General features: G+C 51.7%; 3 protein-coding genes across 3 annotated transcripts in view; 2 read left to right on the plus strand and 1 right to left on the minus strand.

Moving 5' to 3' along the window:
- Nucleotides 1–7,975, plus strand: part of itpr3 (inositol 1,4,5-trisphosphate receptor, type 3) — a 32,780-nt gene extending 24,805 nt beyond the window's left edge. Inside the window, exons 43-58 of the mRNA XM_066703071.1 lie at nt 69–179; nt 399–494; nt 1,725–1,826; nt 1,941–2,027; nt 2,291–2,401; nt 2,547–2,739; nt 2,839–2,952; nt 3,157–3,329; nt 4,080–4,244; nt 4,339–4,531; nt 4,668–4,769; nt 4,892–5,013; nt 5,557–5,722; nt 5,959–6,119; nt 6,351–6,512; nt 6,751–7,975. Coding sequence (XP_066559168.1) covers nt 69–179; nt 399–494; nt 1,725–1,826; nt 1,941–2,027; nt 2,291–2,401; nt 2,547–2,739; nt 2,839–2,952; nt 3,157–3,329; nt 4,080–4,244; nt 4,339–4,531; nt 4,668–4,769; nt 4,892–5,013; nt 5,557–5,722; nt 5,959–6,119; nt 6,351–6,512; nt 6,751–6,867 — 2,175 coding nt within the window. The 3' untranslated portion in view covers nt 6,868–7,975. The remainder of the gene's footprint in view (nt 1–68; nt 180–398; nt 495–1,724; nt 1,827–1,940; nt 2,028–2,290; nt 2,402–2,546; nt 2,740–2,838; nt 2,953–3,156; nt 3,330–4,079; nt 4,245–4,338; nt 4,532–4,667; nt 4,770–4,891; nt 5,014–5,556; nt 5,723–5,958; nt 6,120–6,350; nt 6,513–6,750) is intronic.
- Nucleotides 7,976–9,131: 1,156 nt separating this feature from the next.
- Nucleotides 9,132–14,059, plus strand: apobec2a (apolipoprotein B mRNA editing enzyme, catalytic polypeptide-like 2a). The gene is made up of 2 exons (XM_066703072.1): nt 9,132–9,606; nt 12,027–14,059. The coding sequence occupies exons 1-2, from the start codon at nt 9,347–9,349 to the stop codon at nt 12,574–12,576; spliced, it is 810 nt and encodes a 269-aa protein (XP_066559169.1). The 5' UTR covers nt 9,132–9,346; the 3' UTR covers nt 12,577–14,059.
- On the minus strand, nt 13,342–16,544 carry oard1 (O-acyl-ADP-ribose deacylase 1). Its single transcript, XM_066703073.1, has 5 exons — nt 16,059–16,544; nt 15,381–15,534; nt 15,120–15,178; nt 14,852–14,964; nt 13,342–14,741 (listed from the first exon to the last, which is right to left on the minus strand). The coding sequence occupies exons 1-5, from the start codon at nt 16,128–16,130 to the stop codon at nt 14,459–14,461; spliced, it is 681 nt and encodes a 226-aa protein (XP_066559170.1). The 5' UTR covers nt 16,131–16,544; the 3' UTR covers nt 13,342–14,458.
- Nucleotides 16,545–18,762: the final 2,218 nt, after the last annotated feature.

The following is an 18,762-nucleotide window of genomic DNA, read 5'->3' on the forward strand; positions in this document are numbered from 1 at the left end:
GAGTGCGTAACACAGCAGAATCCCTCTCTCCCTCCCTCTCGATCTCTCCGCCTCCACCTCCCTCACAGACCTGCATCGTGACCCACGAATCCAATGGCATCGACATCATCACAGCGCTGATCCTCAACGACATCAGCCCCCTGTGCCGCTACCGCATGGAGATGGTGCTGCAGCTGAAGGTAGGGGCCTCCTCCCCCTCCCCCTCTTCCTCTCCTCTCCTCTCCTCTCCTGTCCCTCAGTCAGAGGTGGCACAGTGCCAGTCAAACTGTCAGAAACTCTTCCCCTGGTAACACCATTGCCGGCAGAGATGAATGCAGTACTGACTCTCTCTCTCTCTCTCTCATTGTGTGTGTGCTTGGCGTGTGATCCCGTGTATGTGTGTGGTTGTGGTGTAACAGGACAATGCCTCCAAGCTGCTGCTGGCGTTGATGGAGAGCCGCCACGACAACGAGAACGCTGAGAGGATCTTGTTCAACCTGAGGCCCCAGGAGCTGGTCAGCACCTCCGCCCTCCTTCTCTTTCCCTCCCTCCCCCCTTACTCTCTCCCCCTCTCCCTGAACCCCCTCCCTCCACCTGCACGATACACAGTATGCACATGTCAAGTGACAGAAAATGTCCAGCTCAGGTTCCACATGCCAGATGTGCGGCAACATGAAGCGAAAACAGCAAACCCTCTGAGAGCTTTAATAAATGCCATGTAAGGTCTGAAATCAAGTAGTTTAAAGCTATGCTGCACTTTGTTCTTCATATCAATTGTTTACAGATCCAGTTCATACAAAGTCTTTAAAAGATTAACTGGAATAATTGGGCTTCAAGGCATTCAAGACAGAAAACAGGAGACACTTCTTCACACAGAGAGGCGTCACAATCTGAACAAACTCCCCAGCGATGCGGCTGAAGAGACAATTTGGGAACATTCAAAAACAGACTGGATAGGATCCTTGATCACTTAGTTATTAATGGACACCAAACGAGCACGATGGGGCGAATGGGCTCCTCTCGATTGGACACTGTCTTAAATATGATTGAAAATTATTCACCTATGATGTACAAATGATTCACTTCTTTCATGCAAAGTCTAAAAACAGAAACAAATACAGTGTTGGAAAAAGTCATTGAAAGAGCTTGAATTGCATTTATGCCTGAACACACACCTTACAGGGGAACTCCACCAGAAATCCTCAGGTTGTGCTATCAGTGGAAACATATTCTGTGTAGTGAGTTGTTCATGTCCAGCTCATTCTATGGACCGGCAATCAGAGATAAAAAAATATGCCATGATGTCACACGGGTGCCAACTCTGGAGCCGCTTTGCGGGAAGTCAATGGAGAAAATGAGAAAAGTCACGAAAATCTATAAACAAATTACAGTCTACACAGGTTCGAAGGCCCCGTCACACAATTTTTCTGAAAGATCCATTGGTTTGCAGTCATAAAAAGCGTATTTCACCACCCAGAAATGTCGCTATTATTTTACATGATTATTTGTTCCATGCACCGCGGTGTAGGCTGAGCAGAGTGCGAACTGCGCACGCGTGTTCTCCACCGTTCATACAGTTCGCTGTAGCCGACACGGCAGTCTCCTGAGTAAAATAATGATTTAAAACTGATTATTGGGCCGGCATGGGGAGGGGGTGCCTGGTAAGCTGACAGTATGCCCACTGCTCCATACCAGACTGCACCACTGACTCGCCCCTCTGTGTCCGTCTGTCCGCCCGTCTGCAGATAGAGGTGATAAAGAAGGCGTACCACCAGGAGAAGGACTGTGAGGGGGGGGAGGTGTCTCCCCGTGAGGTCGGACACAACATCTACATCCTGGCACTGCAGGTACCGCACCACACCTCCACACAGGGGCCCTGGGGCCCTCAGGGGACTCAGTACGGGGCTGCTTAGGGAGATGGCTTTGATGTAACACCTCTGACCTTTGACCTCTGCTTGCAGTTGGCCAGACACAACAAGGTCCTGCTGCACCTTCTGAAGCCGCCCAAGAGGACCCAGGAGGAGGGTGAGGAGGGCATTTCCTCCATGGTGAGGCTCACACCCTGTCCCTACTCAACACACATAGACCCTGTCCCTACTCAACACACACACACACACACAAACCCTGTCCCTACTCAACACACACACACACGCACACACACACACCCTGTCCCTACTCAACACACACACACACACACACACAATCTGTCTCTATGCAACACACACACACACTGTCCCTATATACCATGCACACACATACACCACACAAACCCTGCCTCTGTAACCTCTCTCTTTCCCTCTCTCTCTCTCAGCTCAACCTCAATAACAGGCCACTGTCCCAGATGCTGAAGTCTTCGGTTCCGGCGGAGACAGAGGCAGAGGACCCACTCGAGTACTACGAGAAACACACGGCCCAGATCGAGGTGCCGGACTGGCGCCGCCATGGGGCGGGGGTGCTGTCTCTGGCCTGAATTTCCACCAGTGTTACTCTACCTTATCTCCCCATAAAATGAATCCCCTCTCTCCTCTCTCCTCTTCCTTCTCTCCTCCTCTCCTCTCTCCCCTCAGATCGTGCGAGAGGACCGCAGCATGGAGCAGATCGTGTTCCCGGTGCACAGCATCTGCGAGTTCCTGACGGAGGAGTCGAAGCATCGCGTGTTCACCACCACGGAGCAGGATGAGCAGGGCAGCAAGGTCAGCGACTTCTTCGAGCAGTCCACCTTCCTGCACAACGAGATGGAGTGGCAGAAGAAGCTGCGCAGTACGTCTCACTCTCTGTGTGTGTGTGTGTGTGCGCATCTTGAGGGGGTCTGCCAGCGGAGTGTGTGACATGTGGCTCGTGTGTGCTTTGCGTGTGCAGGTATGCCGCTGCTGTACTGGTTCTCACGGCGGATGACTCTGTGGGGCAGCATCTCCTTCAACCTGGCCGTGTTCATCAACCTCATCATCGCCGTCTTCTACCCACACCACTCCGGTGAGCCCCTCGCCCGGCCCCCACGCTGTGCGTCTGTGTGCGTCTGTGTGTGACTCTCTCTGTATCACTCTCTGTGTGGTTGTCTCTCTTTCAGTTTCTATTTAAGGTGCTTTATTGGTATGACTTAAATTGATACAATTGTTCCTCTCCCTCCCTTCATCCTTCTCCCTCCCTCTCTCTCTCTCCCTCTCCCTCCCTCCCCAGGCGCAGTGGAGTCCCCGGTGCTGCCCATTCTGTTCTGGGCGATGTTGGCACTGGCACTGGTGGGCATGTTCTCCCAGAGGAACGGGCTGCGGCCACTCTCCGTCGCGCTCATCCTGCGCTCCATCTACCACTTCGGCATCGGGCCCACGCTGCTTACTCTGGGCACGCTCAACGTAAGGCACACAGCCCGCGCTCACCGATGTTTAATTGATTGGCACTCAGACTGTGCTTGTGTATCGATTGAGTGGTAATTGAGCGATGCTGGTATATTGTGTAGTGATTGGAGTGCTGGGGTAAAATGGTGTGTGTTTCAGTGGCTGTTAGGTGCGTGTACATTTACTAGAGTATAAAGAATAATATAAGACAGTACTGCACTGCAATTCTGCAATCCTGTTTAGAACAAAAAATTGCAACAGTGTTGTCAGTAGATTTATGCTGGATCATTGCGGTGCCGTGCCGTATGTCTCAGCTGTTTAAATCACGTTTCTGTCGGAACAGCAGCTCACTGCACCTCAGAGCCAGGGGCTGTTAGTGAGGTGTTGTACAGATTGTGTCCACACACTAGCCAATGGCAACAGCAGGTAGACTGAAACTGACAAGCCTCCTGTGATCAAATACAACTTTCTTATTGTTCTTCTCTTTTCCTCTCCTGACCCTTCCTCTCTCCTGCTCACTATCTCTCTCTCTCCCTCTCTCTCTCCTCCACTCTCCTCTCCTCCTCCCTTTCCCCCTCTCCCTCTCTCCCCCTCTCATCTCTTATTTAATGAAATGCAGAGTGAAGGGTGACTATAGGTTTTCTCAAATGGCGAATGACCTAGGGGGGTTGAGATGCACTGGTGTGCTGGGGGAGCAGTGCGTGGTGGACAGCTGTGTTTTTTGTGTTAAATAAAGGCACTGTTGGAAATCTTGCTCTCCTTCCCCAGCTGATCAATAAGATCGTGTTCCTGGTGAGCTTCGTGGGGAACCGCGGGACGTTTATCCGAGGCTACCGCGCCATGGTGATGGACGTGGAGTTCATGTACCACGTGGTGTACGTGCTGACCAGCACCCTGGGGCTGTGTGTCCACGAGCTCTTCTACAGCATCCTGGTCAGTCCGCCCTCCGAGCCCCGCCACCGACCCCCCCGGGGGTGCAGGTGCCCCCGCGAGACCCTGACCTCCTCCTCTCTTCCCCCGCTCGCAGCTGTTCGACCTGATCTACCGGGAGGAGACCCTGTTCAACGTGATCAAGAGCGTGACGCGCAACGGCCGCTCCATCCTGCTGACCGCGCTGCTCGCCCTCATCCTCGTCTACCTCTTCTCCATCGTGGGCTTCCTCTGCCTCAAGGACGACTTCATCATGGAGGTGGACCACCTGCCCCAGCCCAAGGAGCTGGGTATGAGGGGGAGGGAGAGGGAAGTGGGGAGAGTGGAAAGGGCAGAGGACCGTCTGTGGCCCAGCAGTTGCGTAGGTCTGTGTGTGTCACTGTGTGTTTGTAGTGCATTCCCCAGTGACCCTGTCCCCCCCACCAGAGCTGGGCGCTCACGGAGAGGCTGCACAGGACTTCCTGAATTCCTGCAGTGGAGACCAAGTGAGCTGCACTGCGGGGGCCAGCCTGCTCGCCGTGCCTGAGGGTGAGAGAGGGGATGGGAGGAAATTACAATAATGGCCAGGGCAGTGACAATATCAGTTGTTCAGACGTGACCCAGCCGGGGTGGTGTGAACTGACGTGCAGGGCTGTTTGTTTCCGGCACAGAGGAGGACGATGGGACGGAGCGCGCCTGCGACACGCTGCTCATGTGCATCGTCACCGTGCTGAACCACGGGCTGCGGAACGGGGGGGGCGTGGGAGACGTGCTGCGCAAACCCTCCAAGGACGTAAGTCGCATGTGCCACGCACAGCATAAATATACACCACGCACACCCGATATACACGCCACGCACGCAAGATGCCCCGCCACTCACACTCCACGTACACACAATATACACGCCACTCAAACGGCGCACAAGATAAGATATACAAGATATACATACCACGCACATGCTACACACACAAAATCTACACACCACTTACACGCCATGCACATAGACAACACGCCACTCAGACTCCACAAACACACGATATACACGTACATACAATTTACACAACACTCACATGCAACACACCCAAGATATACATGCTACTCACACACCACACACACACACACAATATACAAGCAGACATATTTATGGGAGTGCTGGAAGGAAACCCAGTCAGGGACAACACACATGACGCACACTGTGCTGGGGTATAGTTCCAGCCCTGTTGTTGTCAGCTACTGAGTCTCTGTCTGTGCATGTCTGTGTTTTGTGTGTGTGCCTGTCTGCCTCTGACCATGTCTGTGTGTGTGTTTGTCCATGTGTCTCTGTTTGTGTGTGCAGGAGTCCCTGTTCCCGGCGCGTGTGGTGTACGACCTGCTGTTCTACTTCATTGTGATCATCATTGTGCTCAACCTCATCTTCGGTGTGATCATTGACACCTTCGCAGATCTGCGTAGCGAGAAGCAGAAGAAAGAGGAGATCCTCAAGACCACCTGCTTCATCTGTGGTGAGAGAGGGAGGGAGACCAGGGGAAGAGGGAGGGAGGGGAAGGCAGAGGGAAGACCACTAGAAATTCTGCAACATAATTAGACCAACAGAGAGAGAGAGAGAGAGAGGAGAGAGGAAGAGAGGGGTGGGAGTCGGGGAGTGCCAGCGCTAGAAGGTGCTTGCCGTACAGATGATTGCAGTGGGGCGCCTCTCCTCCCAGAGTGCTGCCCTGACCCCTGATCCCTCTGCTCTCAGGGTTGGAGCGCGACAAGTTCGATAACAAGACAGTGTCCTTCGAGGAGCACATCAAGATGGAGCACAACATCTGGAACTACCTGTACTTCATCGTGCTGGTGAGGGAGAAGAACAAGACAGATTACACCGGCCCCGAGAGCTACGTGGCCATGATGATCAAGGTGGGAGAGCTGGGGTGGGGCAGAGTGACACACAACGTGGCACATGGTGATGTGTGTGTGTGTTTGCGCGTGTGCGCGTGCGAATGTGGGCACACGTGTGTTGAGCGAGTGTGACTGACACAGGTAGTGTCAGGTGTCTGAGGGAGTGATGCAATGAAAGCCTGTGAGTAACACAGTCCAGTGTGTTGAGCCCCCATGACTGACGCAGCGCTGTGTGTCACACCTCCACAGAATAAGAACCTGGACTGGTTCCCGCGCATGCAGGCGATGTCTCTGGTGGTAACCGAGGGCGACGGCGAGCAGAACGAGATGAGGAACCTGCAGGACCGACTCAACTCCACCATGAAGCTGGTCACTCACCTCACCACACAGCTGACCGAGCTCAAAGAGCAGGTAACTCTCACCTGTACACACACACACTCACCTGTACACACACACACACACACACACACACAGCTCACTGAGCTCAAAGAGTTGGTAACACCTGTACACACACTCCCTCACGTCACCACACAGCTCACCGAGCAGGCAACCCTCTCACCTGTATGCACACTCTCGTAACTGCACTGTTATCTGGGCACACTCTTTCGTCTGCGCACACTCTCTCACCTGCGCTGTGTCTGTGCCCTAGATGACAGAGCAGCGGAAGAGGAGGCAGAGGATGGGCTTTGTGGACGTGCAGAGCAGTGCTGGCACTGTGCCCCCGGGCGCGGGGGTGGGCGGCAACCACCAGATCGTCAAGACGTAGCCCTGCCTGACCCCCACCCCCCACCCCACACCACCACAGCCCACCACCACCCACCACCGGGCACCCCCCCGCCTGAAGCCCACGAGCTGGCTGCTTACAGGGAGAGCACAGTCCACTGAGAGAGACAGGGTTGTGGGGGGGAGCACTGGACTGGACTGTATCTGGACTGCACCCACTGTCACCCCCACCCCACCCCCACCTCCCTCCTCTCTCCTGTCTGACACAGCAAGAGAGTGGCTCCCACACTCCTGTTTTTTATTACTATTAGTCATATTTTTATTGTCTTCTTATCGGTTCCCTTTGTTGTTGTTTTTGTGTCCGCTACACCAACCCTCTGCGCGTCCTCTGGGGGCAGGAGGGGCGTGGCGGTGTGAGCGAGGGGTGGGCGGTGATGGGGGGGGCTACAGTGTGTCTCAGTGTGTCTCGGTGCTGCCTCGGAGGACGGCAGTTGAAGCTGGACTGTACAGACTGTCGTGTCCTCTCAGTGCCGTTCAGCACAGGGTGTTATGGAGCACTGTGTGTGTGTCATTATATGGGCGGGGCGGTGGTGGGTGTGTCATTGTCTGGCCGGGGCTGGACTGAACTGGGCATGTGCTGAAGGCTGCCATTGATTAACACTGAAGAGACGCTCAGTGAGAGCTGCACTCGAGACATGCCAATCAGGGTCTGTTTTTATTTAGTTTGTTGGTTTGTTTGTTTCAATCCATTACAAACAGGGGGGGCAGTGAATCTGAGCACAGACGTGCATCTGTGTGTCTGTCCAAGAGACGGGCGGGGGGCCTGCAGTCCGAACACTGCTATTGGAATCCTGCAGGGTTTCAATTTTACTGTGATTTTTGTTTTTGTCGTCGTCAGTCGTAATTTTTAACTCTTTATTTATAGATATGAGGGGAGAGTGACGCCGTTGCCCCTCTCTGAGGCGATGCTAAATGCCAGCACCTGTGAGGACAAATACTTGGGGGGGAAGCATGGTATTTCAACAGCCCCCTCCTGTACCCATCTCCACTGTGTGTAGGACCTGTACAGATAACATAGTGAAGCAGAAAAAATACATCCATAAATAAATAGAGCAAATAATTAAGAAATAAAAACGTCACCCTGGTTTCTACATTGGTTTGTCTGTGATTTATGTCATTTTCTGGTCTGGTTTTGCTGGAGTGTGTGATTGCTGCTGCTGCCCCCTGGTGGCCTGAGTGCTCAGTGCAGGGGGAGCCCCAGCTACTGAATTGCATACTGGAAAGTGTGAGTGGGTGTGTGAGTGTGCGTGTGTCTGTGTGTGTTTGAGAGAGAGTGAGTGTGTGTGTATCTGGGGTGGGGGGGTTGTTATTTAATGGCCCTCGCCACCACACTGAATAACCCCCCCCGAGAGCAAGGGAAAGAGAGACAAAGGGACATGGATAGAGAGAGGAGAGATGGAGAGACAGAGGTGGTATTAAGTGACTCTGCTCTGGACTCCCAGGCCTGGATAGATTGCCCCCCCGCGATCAGGCTGTGATTGTCATTGAATTCCAGGGCTGCTTCAAAGTCCCAGTCTGACCCTGAGAGTCCGGACTCCACAGACAGAGACACACAGACAGAGAGAGACTGTTAGAGAGTTTGTAAATACTCAAATGAAAGTCAAATTAAATAGAACCAAAGACAAAAAAAAAAAAACAAAGAAGAAAACAACCCGGCCCAGATCCTGCTCCTGTGGGCCCCGCAGCAGACTATATTTTATTTGTAATCCCTCAAGTCCTCAGTTTATGAGCTGATCTCAGAGCCAGGGCCTGCCTGACTGGACTGGACCTGCGCCCTGGGCAGGATGCCTGGCAGGGTGTGGGATAGAGACAGCGCAACACACACACTCACACTCACAGAGACAGGCAGACACAGATAAACACACTGTCGCACACACAAAGACACGAGGACACAGATAGACACGCTGTCACAGACACAAAGACATGCAGACAGATAAACACGCTGTCGCACACACAAATACATATAAACACGCTGTCACACAGACACAGATAAACACGCTGTCACAGACACAAAGACACGCAGACACAGATAAACACGCTGTTGCACACACAAAGACACACAGACACAGATAAACACGCTGTCGCACACACAAAGACACGCAGACACAGATAAACACGCTGTCGCAGACACACATGCCATGAGTCAGGACCCAGGATTGTCTGTCTATCCTGAGCTCTGACACCTCCCCCCTCCCAGCTTTTTATAGCTCTGCAGAGATATGGAGAAGCAGCTGTGGGAGTCTGACCACCAGCCACCTCCCCCTCTCTCTCTCTCTCTCTCTCTCTCTCCCTCTCTCTCTCTTCATCTCCTGCTCTGTCCCTCTCTCGGTGGCTCCCCATTCCTGCCACCTCAGTCTCTCTCTGCCCCCCTCTCTCTTTCTCTGTCTGTCTCCACCTCTACCTCTCTCCTCCTCTCTCTCTGCACTCTGGTGCTCGCCCCACGGGTCGCTCAGTCCCTCGCAATGGCAGACAGGAAAGAGCCCAAGGCCAGTTCCAGGGTGAAGGAGAAGAAGGAGCGGAAGGAGGGCGAGAAGAAGGAGCGGAAGGAGGGCAAGAAGAAGGAGGAGAAGCCGCCACCACCAGCACCACAGCCAAAGAAGGAAGAGGAGAAGAAAGCAGAGGATGAGCAGAAGGATCAGAAGGAAAAGAAGGAGGAGAAGGCGGAGAATGGAGAGCTGAAGGTTGAGCCCATGGAGCTGCCCCCGTTCGAGATCATCTCTGGGTGAGTCCCTGCGCTGCCCAGTCCCCTCTGAGCTCCCTGCCTCCCACTCCTGACTGTCTGTGTCTGTCTGTCTTTTCTCTTAATTCTCTCCTCTCCTCTCCTGTCCTCTGTCGGGGGCTGAGTTTATTCACGTGGTTGGACTGTGCTGCTCAAGGCTGGCCTAAGGGCGAACGGTTGCACCGGGATCCCACCAGGCTGTGTTGCACTGCGGTGCAGTGTGCTGTGCTGCGTTGTTGCTCTGCTTTGGCTGGCGTTGCACTGTGCTGTGTTGTGCCAAGTTGTGTTGCACTGTGCTATTGCATTGTATTGTGCATGTGCTGCTGATCCTGGAGAATTGCTGTGCTGTTTTTGAGCTCGCGTGCGCAAACTACTGCGCAGGAGCAGTGTGGGGCGGGCAGGAGGCCCGTCCCGAGAGCTGTATCTCCAGAACGCTAGAGACGCTGGCGCTGATTTCAGGTTGCAGGACAGTGGCGGGGCGGTGCCGGTCCCCGTGCCTGGCAGGATAGACACAGGATGGTGTTTTGGAAATGTTGAGCTGGCGGGCAGGAGGCGGGACAGTCACTGAGACCCCCAGAGGTTCTGACTAATCCCTCTAATAGAGAGTCTGAACTCAGGAGAACGCAGGGAATCAAGACAGAGCGATTTAATAATATTAAAATAGTATCAGAGTCTCCACTAGTCTGTGCAGCTACTTCAGCTGCCGGAACAGGCCCTCAGGGACCGATCAGGCTGCGGTCTGGGAAGAGGCTGGACTCCTGGACAGTTCGTACTGTTTAAGGCCAGAGTCAATCTTTTAATTATACTTCAGTCTTTTACTTGACTTCTCTTGCATTGTGGGTACTCTGTGACAGCGGTGAGTCACCCTGGGGACAGCCAAGCACTGAGAGAGAATAATAATAATAATTTAATCTTCACCATCATTATGATCATAATTTTAAAAATAAATCAACAAATTATAATAATAATAAAAACAGCGCTGGTTGTGTGGGTTCATCCCTCACCATCAGTTTTTTAATTTACTCTGGTTTTAGTGCAGTTTTGTTTAGTTGTCTTCCTGCCCTGCAGCGCCGCGGCTTTGTCTGCATCTCCAGTTTCCTCCCAGTATTTCCCAGGTGAAAGGGGAGGACAGGCGGCATCACAGAGGAGCAGACTGGGCTGGGAGGGGGGTTGTTTGTGCAGTAAACACACTCGGTTTCCAGAGCAGTTGCTAGACAGGGCAGGACATCGTTGGCACACAGAGATGCTGAGTGCTGCCCTTGAGCTCCTAATGCCAGCGCACATCCCTGCGACCTGACGCGGGGCTCCACTTCTGGGGGAGATCTGAGGATCACTGCAGACATCCCCCCCCCCCCCCTCTCTCTCTCTCTCTCTGTAGTCTCCTGATCTATTAATACCCCTCATGTACACATTCTCTATCTCTCTCCCACTCTCTTTCTCTCTCTCCCCCATTCATTCACAGGGAATACCATGATCCAAATTGCTTGATATCTGTAAGGCCTTTTATCAGTTACTGACCACAGTGCAGTGTGGTAAATACAGTGATCCTACAGCACAGTGTGGTAAAGCAAGTGAAGCCGGCTGAACCCACAGGAAACCGCAGTGCAATTCAGGGTACAACCCCAGGAACATGGCGGTAAAATAGACAAACCCTACGACACAAACACAGACACCTGTACCCCTGTAGCCCCCCACTCTCAGTGCCCTGCTGTTTGATCCCGATGGGGTCAACACTGATTCAACCCAAAGAGAGCAGGGGTGCATCAACCTGCTCCTACCCCCCCCATAACCCCCCCCCCCCACTACACACACACACACACATCACAAATACTTTCCTTGGAGAGACATGGTGAGGAATTTGCCTGTGAATGCCGGGCCGCACAGCCGCACAACAGTAGCCCGGAGAGAGAGGGGCTAATTATAGATCCCGGGGGCCACTTCCAGCCAGGCAACAATCCCTGTGTTGGAATGTGAAAAAGCCCACTTCACTCTCCGCTCACCGTCACTCTGTCAGCACCCTCCCAGTCCTCTCTGTCGCTGGAAACAGCTCGTAGGACATAAGAGTTCACCTCGAGAGCAACCACTGTCCTCACTCGCGAGCCTCCCTCTGTGCCACAGTGGTGCCGGGATGGCAGTTGTTGAGCAAATGCTGCACCATATTTAGAAACAGAACAATACAATGCAATGCAGTACAATACAATATACTGTGCTACACTACCGCACTGCAATGATGGGATACCTCTGCCCTTTCAGACAGTTGCATTACAGTAGCACACTGCATGATGGGATACCTCCGCTCTTTCATACAGGGATGTGTAGCTTTGCACCCTTCTGTGTCAGATGATGGATAGTGTGTGTATGGAGTATTAGAGACCCTTGAATTCTGACATCCTCCCTCTCCTACTTCCCTCCCCCCTGCTCAGTGAGCGCTTCAGCCCATTCTTCTTCAAGTTCCAGTTCAAGAACGTGGAGTACTCATCTGGCCGCAACAAGACCTTCCTGTGTTACCTGGTGGACGTGCAGGGGGTCAACGGCGGCGCGGCGGCGGCAGAGGGCAACACCCTGCGGGGCTACATGGAGGACGAGCACATCTCCGGCCATGCCGAGGAGGCCTTCTTCCACCAGGTGCTGCCCGAGTACGACCCCCAGCGACGCTACCTGGTCACCTGGTACGTGTCATCCAGCCCCTGCGCCGCCTGCGCCGCCAAGCTGGCCGAGATCCTGCGGCAGAGGCCCACGATGCGGCTGAAGCTGATGGCCGCCCGGCTCTTCATGTGGGAGGAGCCGGAGGTGCAGGACGGGCTGCGGCGGCTGAGCGCGGCTGGATGCAAGCTGCGCGTCATGAAGCCCACCGACTTCCAGTACACCTGGGACACCTTCGTGGAGCCTGAAGACCAGAGCTACGTGCCCTGGGAGGACATCCAGGAGAACTACGAGTTCTACGAGGAGAAGCTGTCCAACATCCTCCAGTGACCGCCCCACGCCACGCCACAGTTATACAGTCATCCGCCGGGCACAGTGTGGGAACCTGGAATCGCTTAACCGTCCCTTCTCGTTTTGTGTGTGAGTGAGTGTGAGTGTGCGTGTGCGTAGCGTGTGCCTCTCTGTACGTGTCTCCCAGCGGGCAGGCCGAGTCGTGCTGAATTACGCTGACTGGAGCGCCCAGCTCAGGGGGGCACAGAGACCCACAGGGATATAAATACACACACGGCCTATCTATAGCTCTGTGGCTCCTCCACTCATGCTGTTAACTGGCAGGAAGCGCTGTGTCGAGTGTTGCTTGTGTGTGCGTCTGTGTCGGGTTTTGCTTGTGTGTGCGTTTGTGTTGTAGTGTGTCTCATGCCCATCTCTCTCAGTTTTTATCTTTCCCACATTCCTCACATCTCCCTCTTCCTTCCTCTCTCTCCAGCTCTTTGATCCTCCCCTTTATCCAGATAAGCCCCTAGCTGCTCCCCTTTCACAGCTGGCTGCCTCCTCTCTTACCCCCCCCACCTCCCTATTGGGTTGTGACGTCAGCTACTCTCTCAGTGTGTCACATGTCCCCTTGTTCATGCACTCACTGCGCTCCCCCCTCCCCGACCTCCTCCCCTCCCCTCCCCTCAGCCAGGCCAGCTCCCCACAGCACCCCCTGCTGGCTGCTGATGTGTTGCACAGTGTAGCTGACTTGAATACAAGGGGGACAGATCTCAGGAACCCAAACTGGCCCCTTCTTTGTACATGTAAAATACAGGGGACAGATTTAAAACAGATTTAAATCCAAAATTTTATTTATATGCGCAGAATATACATTGGTCAAAATCTACCCCCAGACACTCATTTTATCAGCGCCTGTCACCGAGAACTTCGCATTTCCCCTCCACTGCCCCCCCGAGCCTCCCCTCACAGCCCGGCCATGGGACATGGGACATGGGACAACGGGACACGGGACATAAAAATTCCAGGTTCTCACATTTCCCTGCCCCAGCTAAAGACACTGAGATCCCATACTGAAACAAGGCAAAGACCAATCATAACCCTGACGTTTTTGCAATTAAATCCAGAACAGTACATTGCATACCTCCACGTACCTGCTGTATTACCTTCTCTTTAGACGCACACATACACACACAGAAAATAAAAGCTAGCTAGACCATTTGTTACAGTGTTTGTGTGTCTGAAACGTTTGAAGAATCCCGCCTAGATTCCTCAGGGATCAGGAGCGCTGGCCCCTGACCCCTGACCCCGTTGTGTGTGTGTTATTGGGATAGCCTAGTGGAGGTTTGACTCCAGAAGCCCCAGTGCGGTCTGGGGTGGTTTGTCCGAAGGCACTATTCGCAGCGTGCTTGGTTGTAGAAAACTCAGTCTTCTTTTTTACCCTAATAAATATGGCACCAGCTCATCTTTGAATGCCATTTGATTCACCCTGCATTAAGAGAGTGTGTGTGTCCCCCCCAATTAAACCTTGGAAACTGGGAAACTACTTTCTATTCTTTTCTTTGCCAACAATATTAGAAAATTAACATAATTAAACAGCTTGTCAACAATGCAAAGCCTTCAATTGTTATAAAAGATAAACAGACCACACGGCCCCCGAGGGCCACAGAGACCCTGCAGATCTGAGCGTCCCGCCTGCAGTATTCAAGCCCTTGTTTCTGGGAGTGGCTGCATGAAACTGGACTGGACCGGATGGAAGGAGGAGCAGCCTGCACAGGACCGACACGCTTCAGTCTCCAACAAAAAGCAATATATCAGAACAACTGCAGAAGAGCAGCAGGGCCACCGTGGGGGTCCGCCCCAACACACGGCCCCCCACCACCCGGCCAGGGCCTCTCGGGTGCACACGCATCAGCTGACAGGCTTCAAATTCAAATGTCCTCTAATGCTGATCCTGCCCCCCCATAGCTGTCCCCTTGCCCCTGCCCCTGCCCCTGCCCCTGCCCCCGCCCCCGCCCCCTACCACTACCCCATGCTTGCTGCCCCTGCTCCTGCGCCTGCCTTGCCCTTGCTCTGGCACCCCTCTGCCCCCCCCAGAGCCCAGCTGTGCACCAGTCTGCAGGGGCAGCGTGTAGACAGTGATGCGGATGTCAGTCTCGCAGAACACATCTTCAATCATTTGGGACACTTTGCTCCACTGGAGGCGATCCAGACCACAGCCGATACTGGGGAGGCACAGAGACGCAGACAGAACGGTGGATTAATAACACTGGGGTTATTAAAGTCACAACAGCACGCTCTGCACAGGGGAGACGCATGCTCGGGTGGCGTTTACCGGGGCATGGAGAGGTGTTGCACCCCGTGCTCCAGGCAGTGCCCCCGCATGGCCTCCAGGCTCTGACGCACGCTGTCGTAGGTCGGCTTCTGACTCGCTTTCTCCTTGGTGATCTGGAAGGTGGAAACAGAGGTTAAACAGTTACAGGGTGTAGACACATAGACAGTATGCAGAGAGAGAGAAAATTAGTGAGTCGGAAGAGGGGTAAAATTGTGACACAGTTTAAAAGTACAGTGCAGACCACCACCCCTCCAGACAGGCTACGCACCAGGTAGTACACAAAGCGCTGGTCTCTCTGCAGCACCGCACACTCCCCCGGCTTCTTCCCTGTGTGGAGAGGAGCACTTGGTCAGAATCGCAGCCTACCTGCACAGATTGTTTCGCAACATACTGAGCACCGACAAACACAAATACACTGCACTCCACACTACAATACACCACGTAACACAACACACTGTGACACGCAACGCTCTGCTAAAGCTCGGAGAGGCATGGTTACCCCCGGCCGACGCAGTCGACACTGACTCACCCTGCTTCTGCAGGTCCTCCACGCCCCCGAACGTCTTCCTGAAGATCACGGCGATGCCTGCGCCCATGCGGCAGTCCTGGCTGATGCAGTGCGCCAGGCTCTCGTCCGACGGACAGGAGAAGAGGTCACCACTCAAGTAGAGCAGCTGGAACCCCTAGCAGGGACACGACAGGCTGAGCAGACAGGACGCACACGCAGAGGACACACAGATACAGAAAGAGAGATGTACAGAAACACCAGGAGACACAAATACAAATACAAAGACACACAGAGACAGAAGTACAGAGAGACACAGAGACATACGCAGAAATACAGATACACATACCACAGCGAAGGGAATCTATTTATATTGTACCTATGTAAATACACACCTTCACTCAGATGTATTAACATGCACACTGCCAATATTAATGGAACTATCCAGCTTTCCCAGAATGCATCACTCCACAACATCAGCCTTCTGCTGGAGTCTGCATTGGGCCCTCCAGGGGACACAAGGCCCTGGGTCAAGGCTGCTCATTTTACACTGGCAGGGCTCGGACTAAATGTATGCATGTATGTAGGCAAGCAGGCAGGCAGGCATGTATGCTGTATATGCAGACTTTGCAAATGCATAAAAGGAAAAGGTCAATCATATGATGAAAAGTGGAAATTAGATTGTTTATGCAGAGTACTTACACCAGGCCAGTCCTTCACCGGGCCGCAGTCCTCCTCTGCAGACTGCATTGTGAGCCGCTGACCTCCGCGCATGCGTGGCTTTATATCCCGGAACCCCGAGCAGGCAGGCCGTGCTTCCGCTCGGAACTTATTGCAAGGGCACCGCTGCACGCCAACAGTACAGCTTTCACACTATACACTCTGATGAGGAAATACCTATTTATGTATTTTTTGTAGCCTGACGCCGTGCGAAAAAAATATACAACGCTCGCATCGTATAGAAACAAAGGTATGTCGTAGCGACAACAATACTAATCACTTACATTACTTCCCTACAACGAAATAGCAATTGAATGTGGATCTATTCCGTATAGTATTCAGTTAATTCCCAGTAGAGTATGCTATGGTTGTTCATATATCTTTCCCACATTCCCATAAAACGGGCGACTTTAAGCACAGTCGCACGCCGCCATTAGAAGCGCGCACGGCTGGTTGTTGTGATGTTTGTCGTTGACCGTGCACTTCCGCGTCATGTGACTTCGCACGCAGACGCGGGACTACAGTCGCGCTCAATTAATCCAAAATGCCATGTTTTTAAAAGATATTTAACTGTGTAAAACTGATCGACTATAATCCAGCAAGAGCTACAAGGCTCACTGAAAATATGATGCTATGTTTGTGTGCTATAATCTCAGTTAATGTTTGTTTTTCTCATGCTCATCAAGTTAATCACGTTTAATCACCTGCTACAGGTAGAAACGCACATTTACCGGAATCATAATTTTATATAGTACTATGCAGTATGAGTTAAATTATGTTTCCAGTAAATCTGAATACAGTATCTGATCAGGAATGTATTATATTTGTATATGATGTATGCAATTTTTCTAAAAGGTTAAGGGGGAAACCAAAATAAAAACATGAACAAAAATAAAGATGGCTTTGTTTTTTATTCTGTATGGGTCATCATTTTTTATATCTGTATGGGATAGTAAAATACTAATAAGTTAGTTACATCATTTGGATTTATACTTTAGTAACTGAATATACGTTATTTAGGCAGTTTGTTTATTGAGTTAATTACTTTGTTATGTAGGTATTTAGTTAGATTAGAAAGTGTTTAGAAACTTATTTAGGTAATGTTTTACTTCAGTAAGTTTAATATTTAGGTAGTACAATAGTAGGTTTATTTTTTTATGTAGTAGTTTACTATATTTGGTGCGTTATTTGATAGTTTGTTATTTAGTTAGCAAGAGCAAAAACTCGTTCACATCTGAATTTAATATTGACAAATAGGGTCAACATTACATTAGTACAGAGAGATAAACAGATTTTTATTAAATAACCAGCTTTTTAAAAATGCATAATGAGGCTGTATGTTAGTAATACATAGTGTGGTTTCTCTCCATAAGAGGAAGTTGTGACGGGACATTATAAAACATTTGCTATAACAGAAACATCCAAGTCAAAGTGCAGCCCTAGACTGTTGTACAGATATGGTCATAGAGCTGTAGCTTCAAATCCTGGGTGTGGAGCTGTTTTCAGAATTTCTGCTGTATGTATGTTAGGCCCAGGAGAGGGCAGTGTGAGGTTAATTTACCAGATCTTTCAGCACTTAAGCTTCTAGCCCTTTTTGGCCCATTGCACGGCGTCCTAGAAGCTAACAGGAGCTTGGTTCCAATCCTGGTGCAGCACCTGTCTTCCTTAAATCTGTTTGTGCTTTGTCTTGGTGCCAGAGGGGGGCACTGTGTGGTGTTTATACCAGATCTTCAAACAACTTTATCTTAAGTCATTTGTGGCTCACCATGCACAGTGCTAGTCTCAAGGATGGTAAGTCTTGAGTTCAAATCCTGGTGTCTTCTGACAATCTGTAGTTTGTCTTCATTTGCTGTGCTAGGGGGTGTAGTGTGTGGCTGAGTGCATGTAGTGCTGACCTTATAGCCAGGAGGACCTGGGTTCAAATCCACACTCTAGAGCAGGGTAGCGTAAGGTGTTGGGAGGAGGTGTCAGGTGGGGTGGGACAGTTGTAGGTGAGGGAAGAAGATGGGGTCAAGGCAGCAGGTGCCATAAGATGAGGTAGAATATCATGGGCAGGCTGCACTGAAAGTTTGTGGTTAGAGAATCATTATTTTTGTTCCTGCCTCAACCTACCCCCACCTCATTCTATCCTGGCTGACCCACATAATACAGTGAAATTCAAAGCATAATACATTTTACAAATTCCAATGTACACAAGTGAATGCAATATGAGGTTTTACATCCTGGATTGTAAAAGCAGAGTGCAGACAAGATGTTAGGTCACAGTCAAGTGCCAAGGGAAGGAAGCATAGGGGAAATCAAAATAATTTGAGTACTAGTAATGCAAGACAATAAGTATGATAAAATGTTGTAAAGTGCTATCTTACTGGAGAGTGAAAGACTAAATTACAAGTACCGTCTGAAAAGATGTGTCTTGAGTAAGCCCCAGAAGGAGGTCAAGGACCCTGCTGTTTTGACTTCGGTGGGAAGGTAATTCCACCACTTAGGGGCCAGGGATGAGAAGGAGCAGCTCTGGAGGAAGGCGAGTGGAGAGGAGGCTGAGTTAGTCTTCTGGCACTGGAGGAGCGCAGTGGTCTGGAGGGCATGTATGGAGAGACGAGTGACTGAAGGTAGCTTGGTGCAGTGTGGTCGAGACAGCGGAAGGTGCAAATCCATGAAGGCGCAATTCCGCCACTCTTTGAACCCC

This window comes from Amia ocellicauda, chromosome 5 (assembly GCF_036373705.1).
Source record: "Amia ocellicauda isolate fAmiCal2 chromosome 5, fAmiCal2.hap1, whole genome shotgun sequence".
NCBI classification, from domain to species: Eukaryota; Metazoa; Chordata; class Actinopteri; order Amiiformes; family Amiidae; genus Amia; species Amia ocellicauda.

Excerpts from the sequence above, each read along its gene's own strand:
- oard1 (XM_066703073.1), bottom strand. The coding sequence starts at position 16,130 with ATGCGCGGAGGTCAGCGGCTCACAATGCAGTCTGCAGAGGAGGACTGC. Across the intron at positions 14,965-15,119 it reads AGCGCTTTGTGTACTACCTG|ATCACCAAGGAGAAAGCGAG; the intron begins GTGCGTAGCCTG and ends TCCACCTTCCAG. Across the intron at positions 14,742-14,851 it reads CAACACCTCTCCATGCCCCG|TATCGGCTGTGGTCTGGATC; the intron begins GTAAACGCCACC and ends GTGCCTCCCCAG.
- apobec2a (XM_066703072.1), top strand. The coding sequence starts at position 9,347 with ATGGCAGACAGGAAAGAGCCCAAGGCCAGTTCCAGGGTGAAGGAGAAG. Across the intron at positions 9,607-12,026 it reads CCGTTCGAGATCATCTCTGG|TGAGCGCTTCAGCCCATTCT; the intron begins GTGAGTCCCTGC and ends CCCCCTGCTCAG.